The 12108-nt window shown below is 33.5% G+C and overlaps 1 protein-coding gene across 1 annotated transcript; it reads right to left on the reverse strand.

Annotated features, from left to right (window-relative positions):
* Positions 1–4445: 4445 nt before the first annotated feature.
* KRT222 (keratin 222) lies at positions 4446–11479 on the reverse strand. Its single transcript, XM_016150790.2, has 6 exons — positions 11299–11479; positions 8112–8240; positions 7156–7376; positions 5535–5608; positions 5228–5363; positions 4446–4803 (listed from the first exon to the last, which is right to left on the reverse strand). The coding sequence occupies exons 1-6, from the start codon at positions 11392–11394 to the stop codon at positions 4575–4577; spliced, it is 885 nt and encodes a 294-aa protein (XP_016006276.2). The 5' UTR covers positions 11395–11479; the 3' UTR covers positions 4446–4574.
* Positions 11480–12108: the final 629 nt, after the last annotated feature.

Here is a 12108-nt window from a genome sequence, read left to right on the forward strand (position 1 = left end):
ATTGATACACTTTCTCAACTCTTGGTCCTTCTTCAAATATCACCTCAGAAGGTCTTTCCTGACCTATTTAAAATTGCAGTTCATTTCTTAATCTCTATTTAGGGTCTGTGCTTTGTTATTTTCTGAGGTACTTATCACTACCTAACATTCTATATTTGTTATGTATTTATTTTGTGGTCTTTTTCTTCCTATCAGAATGAAAGCTCCTTGAGGGTGGGGACTTTTGATTTCTGGAACAGTGTCATTCAGGTGCTGAATATTTGTGAAATGAATAAGTGGTTATTTCATTTTCTCCGTTTGATTTTTCTCCACTTCTGAAGATTTGCAAACTTAAGAAAGGAAGAATATAGGTAAAGTATAATAGAAAACAAAGTCTCTTAGACCTGAAAAAATTAAAACCGAAGAGTGAAATAATCCATCAAGCTAGACTCTTTACATCGAGTTCCCCCCAACCCCCAAAGCAAACTCAGGACATATGATCTTGCATGTACAGGGATATTCGTGGGGACCACAGCATAGACTTTTGGAATCATGATTAATCCCGGCAAATATAGGATGCATCTTGAATATGACTATTTAAACTATTGTAACTATAAACGTTGTTGAGAGCCCTCACAGAGGCCTAGCGGTAAACCCCAGAGATAATCTCAGGCCCAAGTAGTTTAGTTTTATTTCTGGCAGCAAGACTCAGGAACTTTGCCTGCTTTCCTCTCTAACACTACTCACACTTTCTTGAGGTTCTTTTTCCCCCAAAACAGGGAAGCCAAAACTAGTAAGTGATTAAGCTGGGATTCAAGCCCAGGTCTCTGATTTCTTTCCATAGTGCTATGGGAAGAGGCTGTGGCAGGAGACAGAATTAGAAAGCGAACCATAACTGAGAAGGAAGAAGAAAAAGCAAAAAATGGGAGAGAACAAGGAAAAAACTTACAGTCCTTGGACACCTCATAGTCTATTTATAAGCCTTAGGAAATCTATGAACCTTTAAAATTGTACACAATTTTTATATGCTTTTTTTTTCTTCCAGATAGAGGGTTAGTAGTTTAACAGATTTTCAAAGAGGCCTGTGACTTGAGAAAGATTTCGAATGACTGAGCCATGCAGTTTGTCTATAGTATGTTCCAATGAAGCTCTTTTAAATAAATTTTTTTCCCCTCAAAATAGGACTCAAAATTTGGCTCTGCCTGAGCAAAATAGCTTATAAAAGTCTGGTTATAGGCATAAATGGTGAAATAGGCTAATTTTCTCAGCTATTTCTGTGAAAGCAAAAGAAATTACGGTATTCAGTTTCTATTACTAGAAATAATAGTTGTGAAATATTGACGGCCAGCAGATTTCCAGGACAGACTCATTCACAGTGTTTTGCAGAAGTGGACAAAGTATGGTTTGCTTTTACAATCTTCTTCATTGCCTTCAAAATACCTTGAGGATTCGGGACGTGGTTCTTTGACACATGGTGAAGAAAAGAATGAAAGCATTTGAAAACAGGATGGTCTTGCAGAATTGGGGTATGCTTTAACACTCACAGGTCTTATTTGAGGGTCTAGGGCAGGTGTGGGTAAACTGAAGCTGCAGCCCCAGGTCTTGGCTACTTCCCGTTTGTGAGTTTTATTAGAACATAGCTATACCCATTTATTTACATATTATTTATACCTGCTTTCAGCTGCAGGGGAAAAATAGTATAGTTGCTATAGGGATGATACAGCCCAAAGTTTGCCTACCCTGGTCTAGGGTCTAAGTGTGTAAGGGAAACTGGAAAAGGCTTGTACTGATTTGCACATAGACCTTATTCAAAATGTTTTTTTGTAGCACATCCATGAATATTGGCCATCTGTGTGTATATGCTGGCCAGAACTTGTAAACACAGTACCAAATTTTGCTCAGTGTACAGACTTTCCTTTGATTTCATGTGCTGATAATTTGAGTAATGTGTCTATATATATTACATAACTAGCTTAATTTTGGTCCATGTACCATAATTCATTTCTATTTGAAACTTTCAAATTAATTTAAGCTTTTTTTGACTCTAGAGAACAGTTTTTGTACTTTAAAAACTATCATTGGGTAACTCACTGGGAAAGATTAACTTCTGGTAGCAAAAGAAGAATTAAAAAATTTTCATTACCTGCTGTGTTTCAAACTATTATCTAGTCATTGTTAGCTATAATTGTTTTCACAAATTCTTCTCTCGCAATGACAATTTTCATCCAAATAATACTGTATATTTGAGTGTGCTTTGCCAAATGTTTTCTCATGTATATTATTTCGAACAACGCTTTGAGGTAGGCAGGGTAGAAATTATTACCAAGCACCACATTTCCCTTTGTTTTCGAGTGTGAAAATTGAGGCCTAGGGAATTTAAATGATTCTTTCCTGGTTCCATGGGTAATTAGTGACAGCACCAGGGCTGGGATCCTATAGTTGTCATAATTGGAATTACGCTTTATTTTTGTTATAGAAACAATGCTTTTTAACTATTCCAGAGAGATGGGAGAATATTAATTTCTGTTATACTTTCCCCAGGATTGTGGGGTTATTTTGATTTATTTTATTAGAGTATTTATTAGAATATATCATCCAATTTTTCTTTTGTTAAAGTATACAAAATATTCTCTTTTCACTGTGGTTACAATTTTCTTCATTTGCCAAGTGAGCTAACGCTATTGGAACAATTTAACTCAACACAATGTCTCAAACTCAAATACAATGCAACTTTAGAGTTCATGTTTTGATTTTTTTTTTATTGTGGTATTATTTACTTTGGTAAATTCATATTCCAATTTAAAATGCCCCAAAGCAAATGAAACTGTTACAAATTCAAGTACTGTATTTCAAAATGTACATGTTACATACAATAGCTGTATAACGGAATTACTATAACAAGCAGTTACATTCATGATGCCCAGTACTGATTTTAACACCGCATATTAGTTATACTATATATTTTGCATTATTATGATTACTGTTGCTTAGTACAGTAACTTCTTTTTAATACAATAGCTTATATGATTGCATTTGTCAAAGCTTTAATAGAGTTAGTAGCATTTAATATCGAATGAAAACACTTATGTATAGGATGTATTTTAGGTCAGATACTTATGCAAGAATAAGCACTTAACATGCTGTTGTATTCTTGATAACAAAACCATATCTTTCACTAAATAGAATAAGCCAAGCTCAAAGAAATCCAAAGTAATCTTAAGAAAAAATTTAATTTTACATCCCTGTATTATGTTAAAGATTATTTAACATAATTTTCTTCTGGTTAAAATATACTTTTTGGTTGAAATGAGATGAGAGAGAGAGAAGGAGAGAGGGAGAGAGATTGCAACTGCAAAGGTTGTACTAAAATGCTGACATAGCTGTAGCCCTTGGATGATACTTTAGCTGGGAAAAAAGTATGATGAGTGGTACTCAACATTTTTTTTCTGTTTAGAAAATAATTACTAGCCTATAAATTTCTAATGTTTTAAAACAGGTATTTATTATTTAAGGTTGTAAAATAAATATACCTGTATTAAACAAATGAGATTGTTTAAAAACTTTGCAATAATACTTGACGTATTCACAAATATATTTTCTATCCATATTTATTACAGTTTGAACAATTTAAAAACATAAATCCTGCAAATACTCTTAGCTTAGATAACAATACTGTTATCTTAATTCACATAAATGATTGCAGGAAATATTTATAATACTTTATATAATATCTTACCTAATGCTCACATCAAACACTCCAATTAATCACATTTAACTTTATGAATGGAAAAGTTGGGATGGTGAGAAGCTGGATAAGTGTCCCAGTAATTCTAGTAACCAGCTCTTCACATTTTGTTTGTGCAGCTTGCCTCATTTTTTGAGGGCGAGGACATGACCTTTAAAGTTCTTTGAATAAAATATCTTTTCTGGAAATCAGATGATTACAAAACACTTTCAGATGAAGATTAATTTTTATTTATTCATCATATTAGCACTGTTCTACAATTCGCTCAAAATTGCTCGTGGAAAGTCACTTTGTTATTTTTCTAAGTGTGCAAATTATTTTCTCAAAAGGAAAATTTTTGGTTACATGGATAGTGAGATCTCTTTAAAAGTTTGTTGATAATTGCTTTCTTTTTTAATCAGAAAAAATATTTTAGATATAATCAGTCATAGAATAGTGATGAATAATTTAGTGCGATTCTTAATTCAATCATATTTAAATAAACTGTTCTCTTTTCCCTAGAGTATTCAGCCATTGAGTGAAATTTCAAAGACTTAACTAAGCCAGCTAATGCTTATAGTCTCTGATAAAATTTCAAGGGAAAAAGAAGACTATTTGGGGAATAAATAAAATAGAAACTGTACTGAATTTTCTATTTTATTTTTAAGCTTCCCTCCTCCAAAAAAATATATCCATAATCAGATTCAGAGAAATTTTGTCCCTTACCATTTATTTCCCCACTAAGAGAATCAAACACTGATCACAACGTACATACTTAATAACTTACATTTCGGGACAGAAGGGGGTCAGCATGGCCCACCTTGGTACATCCTAATGTCATTTTCAAATTAAGTCAAATACTGTCTTTGGATTAATTACCTTCTGATGGAGGTTTGATAGAGGGGATACTGCATGATCTCCTCATGATAAGCCTGACTTCTATATCTGGTAGATTATCCTGTTTAGTCTGTAAACACCCTTCATCAGTGGCCGCTAAATGAAGATCAAATCGAAGAGAAACAGATTTTTTCCTTAATCGAGGGTTATCTTTAAAGAAGGAACCTTCCCATTCTTTAATAACTTCATCCACTTTCTCTGTCCTGAAATGATAAAATAAACCTTTCTATATGAAGAATGGATACATTAAAAAAATATGTAATATGTATTCCGTATGCAAATGAAATAAAGAAGTTTATATAATTTATAACTTACATTTTAAATTATAATGTACAATTTTCCTTATGGAGTTTATAATTTATGTACTTTAAAAATCAAATGACTGTAATTTCTATGGAATTCTATGGAAGTCTCACATTTTGGTTATATTCTTAGAAAAATGGTGAATTGAGGATTGAGTACTCCATCTGAGTTTTTGTTTACATATATTCACGTCAGATTAAAAATTACAGCATATTAAAATTATTTTGGGGAACATTCGAACAAAGATTACTGAGATTACTCAACTGAGGTTAATTTCTTTACATATGTTTATTATCACTTCTTAGTCAAAATTGTTTTACTTACTGAATAGTGCCATGAGCTTCAGTACTCTCCTTCACGATATTTCCATTTAATATTGCCTGTTTGGTCACTGTTTCCACTTTCTCGTTCTCACACTTTTGTGGGACTTTCGTTGAAAAAGATATTTCATTTATAATGGCTGTGAAAATTTTATTTATGAAATATTAAAATAAAATGTACCAGTCTGTTTATATGTGAAAGTTTATTCAAATATTGCTTATTTTTGCTATGTTAGAGTATTTAATTTATTTATATTTCCTATAAATGGTACTTCACTTTTCAAGTTAGTTTACTTGCATCAGAAACTCACCTGAAGGTAAAACAAAACCAACTCTACTTGTAGGTTTTTGTTCTTTTTTCCCACCTTGGATACAACCATAATATCTGAAATCGGAAAGAATTACATTGATTACAGGAGCAACATTGTATTAGCAGATAATTGAAACAAATGCTCACCAGTAAGAGAATGGATAAATAGTATATTCATACAATGGAAATATTACCTAGCAGTGAAAATAAATGAATTGAGGATATATATTTTTTTAATGGGTGAATCTCCCAAGTATAACATTGAAAAAATAAACCTGTAAGTTGTAGCTAATTTTATAAAGGTTAAAATAATATGCAAAAGAATTTCATAGTTTGTTTGGGCATATGTACATACTAGGATAAAGGAATGTATGAAATTAATAAGCATCAATTTCAGGATCCAGGTAGATTGAGGGAGGAGGATGAAATTAGGGGGGATATGGTTTAGGTGTGGGGAGGGAGGGTGTGAACGGATTTCAAAAACGTTTTAAATGTTCACTGTCTGAACTTGGGGAAGTGCATATATGGATGCTTATTATTATATTCTTCTTGATACTTTCTTGTATATCTTAAATATAGCATAATAAAAACATTTTAAATTGCATTATAGGAATATTTAAGACCAAGTTATCAATATCTTGAAGGATCAAAACTTAAAATTCACAACCATTTATTTTATTTACTCATCAATAAATTATATATGTATATTTACATAACACTGTTTTAAGCACTTTACAAACATAATCCTCACAGCAATCCTCTGAGGTAGGTAATATTATTCCCATTTCATAAATGCAAAAACTGAGGCACGAAGGGATTTACTAACTTGCCTGGCATCACTCAGTAAGTGGTATATTTTTAATTCAGTTTATGATTTTCAAAGATTTAGTAAATGTCAAGAATACTGTAGGTTAAAGCAGTTTCAACTAGTTTTACAGAGGACTCAGAATTTTGAAGCAAGCAAGAATAAAAGTTTCTTTTTATGGAAACATGGAAAATTGAGGTTGTGCTGTGCTCAAAGCCATATGACCTTACAAGTGATTGCAGATTATGAAATTGTGTGAATTAATAAAAATTTCTCTTTGATACCTTTTGTTATCAGGACATCTGGAAGTCTTCTAAATCATGTGCTCCAAACACCATTGTTTCCATGGTTGTATTATTATTATTATTATTTTGGTGTTTGAGATATGGTGGGAATAGGCCTTTGGGGTGGGGATGTGGTAGTAATGTGTAAGTATCCAAGCTTTCTTTGTGGGTGGGTGGTCCATAAAAGGCAATGACTAATTCCGAAAGCGATGCATAGCAAGGAAAGTGAGAAAGTTAGGAATGGTCACTTTTGTACCTATTAGGAATTTTTTACATTTCGTTCTAAGCTCTATGTGTTCTTTGCTATAACTACTGTCCCAAACCTTGGCTATTTTGTCCGTAGTTTTGGGAAGTAGTCCTTGCTCATACTCTTTACAGTGCATACTAATCCTTTTTTATTGTAGAAACTGAGTGAGCAATTCGTGGCAAATAGTTTTTTTTTTTTTAGATTTAATTTCTCTGATTACATCAACAAGGACATAAGTGGCTTTGCATTTCTGGCCACTTGTTATTAACTATACGGGATTAGGTACCTGATCTCTTCCTTTTCTAGGAGGCGGCGGTAAGTTGCTATTTCTTGTTCTAGCCTCATCTTCGTGTTGAGAAGCATCTCATGCTCTTGAAGCTGCCTTTCAATGCCACGCCTTACTTCCTGTAGCTCCTTCTCTAATCCTTCGATCACGGTCTCCAGGTCTTGGAGCTGCATCTGGTAATGTTGCTCACTGGCCTGTAGGGAGTTTTCAAGGCCCCTCTCCTGTTTTATATAAATCTTCGTCAGTGAATCGGTGAGACAAATATGTTTCTGAAATACCATTTGCAATGTCTTCATTCTATTGTGACCTTTCTTTAAAAGGTTGCAGTAATTGTACATCACTTATGCAAGAGATATGGCTTTATGTATGACTTGTTTAAAAATTACGCATGTATAGCTAGAGAGCTTACTATTTCAAAGGAGTCCTGTAATAATTCTTATGGCCAAATAAATAAATAAATAAATAAAAATCTGCAGTGTGGTTACGTTACTCTGGTTTATTTAATTCTTTAAATATTGAAAACATAGAATATTGATTAACAAAGCCAAAGCAGATTGCTTATAAGATATTTTAGGAAAGTGTTTAAAGATTTTTCTATTATCTCTTTCTCAGTGGTATGGATAAGAGACTCCCACTGTTGTGACTTTGATTAATGACAAAGGCTCTAGTCCCTCACTCTAACAGAGAATCCTAATGTGATAAGCAAGGATCATTTCATTTCTATAGGTGGGAACTAAACCTGGTAGGAATTAAACCTTGAGTGAATTGATAGCAGCCATTGTCATGAAGGAGGAAGGGAAGTAGTTGAACTAAGACCAAGGATAGAATTCTGTGGTCTTGACTTTTCGATTACAGCCAGTTTCTCACTGTAAGGTAATGAGGTTATTCCTTTTCCTCTCTTAATCAGGTAACATCTGGGGACCCAACAGGCCAGTTGCTTTTGAGATCATTCTCACCACGGCATGGAGAGATTCAATTTCCACTTGCAGGTGGTGCCACTGGCGTCGGGCTTCCTTGAGTTCTGCTTGCGCTGCCTTTAAAGCCTCTTCATCTTTGTCCATTTTTTTGCTTATATCTTCTTCTAGCTAGAAGAAAGCCAACGACAATGACAAAAAATGAAAGAGCACTCTTGAAAATGAAACATTTAAAAGCTATTATAGAAAAATAGCATAGGAATCGAGTCATTTTTTTCTTTAAGTTGTTAGATTACAAATGTATGTTCTAGTGCTTAGTCACTAATTAAATATATGAGCAAGTCAATTGCACTCTTAGCCTCAGTTTTCTCAGGGGTAAAATGAACCTCAAAAATTCCTTCCTCCTATGACAGTTTACGAAATGCAGAAAAACACCTATTCTAATGAAAAATAAGTTTTCAGGACCTAAGGTTGAGACTTATGATTCTTAACTTTCCATTATTTATGGCATTAATAAGGAAGAAGGATTGAAAATTAATGATTGCCCCCATATTTTCTTGTAGGCTGCTTTATAAAAGCAGATAACAGCTATATATCCTAAATTAATCAATTATTGGACTGGGTATACAGACAGGAGGTAAATACTGCTGGAAAGTATGTTATGAATAATTTAGAGAATTAAGTTATCATAGGCATTAGAGATTCTAAAATAGACTTCTATATTAAGAGAACCTGTTGTTGGTTTACTTTTTTCAATATGATCTTTTTAGAAGGCATGTTAATTTTGGGTATCAAGTGTGGTAGTAAAAATGAGTTCTTTAAAGATTGTTTTCTAAATGTTCTCATATTAAGTAACTAATGGATTATTTTATAGGCAGCTTTAAATGTTCTTGTGTTGATGTTAAAATTAAATGAAAGTATCTTTTGACAGAATTCTTAACATTTGGCCTCAAGAGCAGTGTATGAAATTGCTTGTAACATTTTGAAGCAATCAAAATGTTACTTCAAATCATTTTTTTTATGTTCTTGTAAAAATGCATTTTAGAATTAAAAAAAAATTAATATGATGGTACAACAGATTTTTTAAAAAGGAAACTGGAGTAAATGAAGTCTGAATAAAATTTAGGACAAGGTATTAGAGAACAAAATTTATGTTTCTTTAGTTTGTTGTATTACTTATTCATAGTGTAAAGTAGGCAAGAGCAAGCAGCAACACATATCGGAGGAACTACAAAGGAGAATGTTGAGAATTTAGGAAATAGGAGAGCATAAAAATGCTGGTATTTACTGGTGTTTTGGATTTTGGATTTTGAATGTGGAACTGGCAGCTAGGTTTGTGTGGTAGCCAGAGTCTGAAGATGGCCTCCTGTGAACCACACTTCCCAAAATTCATATCCTTGTGTGAGGACTTCTCACGCTGAATCTGGGCTGACTCATGCATGTCTTGCTTTAGCCAGTGGAATGTGGCAGAAGTATCAGTCCTAGTCTAAAACTTAAGACTTCTGTGTTTTTGGGAGCCCTGGGCCAACATGTGAGAAGTCTGGGTATTCTGTTGAGAAGCCAGAGGGAGGGAGATCCCGAAGCTACATGGGAAGAGGGAAACAAGCCCAGTTGTCTTAGCTGAGCTTGCCTTTCAGAAATCGCCTGTCAAGGTTCCAGACACATGAATGAACCGCCTTGGATGTCCCAGCCCAGTTGTATCCCAAGATGATTGAAGTCCCAGCCAATGTCATGTGCAGCAGAAGAATCACCCACTTTTAACTCAGAGCCGTGAGAGAATACAAAGGTTGTTTTAATCCACTAAGATTTTGGTTGGTTTGTTATATAGCAATAAGTAACTAGAAGAGTTTATGTTTCCTTATTTTGTAATAATTAATCAGGCTTTTTTGAATTTATTCTAGCTGAGTTTCTGAATTCTTTGAAAATAATCCTCTAAAGTAGATTTATGTTAAAAGGCTCTAAACGAAATTTACTGTAGTCTTGCTTTTTTACTTTATGCATTTCAGCATTGTGACTTGTAACTAAATAACTTGTATTTTTACTATTGCAAAAATAAAATGTTTATTTTTATAATTTTCAGAAATTGTCATCTATTAATTTTATTCTTTCTCTTTGTAAAAGGTGAGTAAACTATTCCAACACTTAAATCAAGTATGTCAGTGACTTTGCTTAATCTAGGAAACTGATCATTCTTTATGAAGACTAAAAAATGTTACCAAGAGGTAAAATATATAATATTACTAAAAATGAATTGCTAATGGAATAAAGCTCTATGATATCTCAGCAACATTTTCCCCTTTTGATGATATTTTTAGGTAAACTCTTTGTTGTATTTGGGTGTTTGGACTAGAACTTGAACTCAGATGTGGTAGGTGAACTGAAAAAATAAATAAAAAAAAAAAGTCCCTGAATTGTTGAATCTTCATTTCTAAAATATTTGTACATTTGTTTAAAGATTTGACTCTAATTAATTGCTAAAGATAATTGTCACTTTAAAACAAAGTAAGTCTTTGAAATCAGGAGCTAACCTTTATTTAACTTGGCTTTCTTTTTAAAAATACTTAAATATTAAATGCCTAGTATTGGACATAAACATTTGTCATCTTAAGGCACAGCAACAAAAATCTATAATGTAAATGGAGAGTATATCAATTTGGGGGAATTTTGAGTGTCCCAATTTATATCTGAATTGTCCTGAATGCCACATTCACAATACTCAGACAGTTTCTATTTATAACGATGTGGTATAAAACTGAACTCATTAAAAAGCTTTAGAAATATTTTACTTAGTTTTTTTACAAAGTGGTCAAGCTAATAAATCTTACTCTAAAGCTTGTCATTTTAAAGACGTTATTTAAATCATCTCTATAAATAACTCCATAATATTTTTGAAGGGTATTTGAAATGCTTCCTCCTTGGATGTCTAAAAGAGGTTAGAGTGCACCATTTTATTGTATGTTGACCCCCATGTTTTATTAGTGACAGTAACCTCATAATTTATATAAAAATCGAATGCATCAACCAACATTTATTTAATGGTCATTTAACGGTATAATCACAGCATTTTCCCCTATAGTCCCCTTCACATTGCAGTAAAACCTAAATTCCTTCCCCCCTATATGCTGCATTGAAAAGGAAATACTGTACCTCAGAGAGGCCGGGACAGGAATTGGGTAGACATGGATTGTCTCCTTATCCTGGAAGGTGCCTGTCTGTATGAAATCATTACCTGGATCCTTGTTGAGAGCACGGTCTCTATCTGATTTCTGGTGAGGAGCTTTTCATAGTTTGCCCTGATCTCATTGAGTAGCTGGGACAGCTCCATTCTTTTCCCATCCTCCACCTTGGCTAACTGAACCTTATCGATAGGATGAGTCGTGCTGCTGCAGAGCTGCTCTGTCTGCTTCTGAGCCGAGAGCCCATGGAGCCTTAAAGACACAGAGCTCCTTTTTCAGAAGCCACAACAATTCCCGTGTTTCTAATCAATTATGCAAATATTTGGTAAACTTTTTTCTCCTCTTGTTGTTGGTATAGTAGAAGTGTGAGACTCTTCATAAAGGAACAGACAAATGAAAACATTCTCAATATTCCTGAATTGAGTCTCTGTAACATTTAACACTTTTTGGGGGAAAAATAGGTAATTTATCTTGTGGAAAGGAAATGGGAATAACATAAAAAAAATTATATGTTGTTTGTTTTCCTAAGATATTGCATGGGATAAATCTGGGCCCAAAATAAGATAGCCGAATTTTTCTTTTACTTTTTTTTTTTTTTTTTTTACCATTTAGATTATTTAAATAGAAAATGCTGTGATGGGGCATTAGGCTATGTTGTAAATCTTGAATATTCTGACAGTTATTGGAAACAGCTACCATCAGATTAAGTTGACAATTGTCGCCAACCACAGGACTGATTGACTGTATTTCTCTCAAATGCATCCTGTGTGGCTCATGGTGGGCTGCTGGTGTGACAGCGAGGTTTGATGTACTGAGGTGATTTCCCGAAGGCGTATTACAGATGACCCTGTAGCTAGAGATAA

Source organism: Rousettus aegyptiacus, unplaced genomic scaffold (assembly GCF_014176215.1).
Source record: "Rousettus aegyptiacus isolate mRouAeg1 unplaced genomic scaffold, mRouAeg1.p scaffold_m13_p_6, whole genome shotgun sequence".
NCBI lineage: Eukaryota > Metazoa > Chordata > Mammalia > Chiroptera > Pteropodidae > Rousettus > Rousettus aegyptiacus.

Coding starts and splice junctions, on each gene's coding strand:
- KRT222 (XM_016150790.2), bottom strand. CDS start 11,394: ATGGAGCTGTCCCAGCTACTCAATGAGATCAGGGCAAACTATGAAAAG. Junction 7,377..8,111: donor TTGAATCTCTCCATGCCGTG/GTGAGAATGATC, acceptor TATATAAAACAG/GAGAGGGGCCTTGAAAACTC. Junction 5,609..7,155: donor CTAGAAAAGGAAGAGATCAG/GTACCTAATCCC, acceptor TTCCGATTTCAG/ATATTATGGTTGTATCCAAG.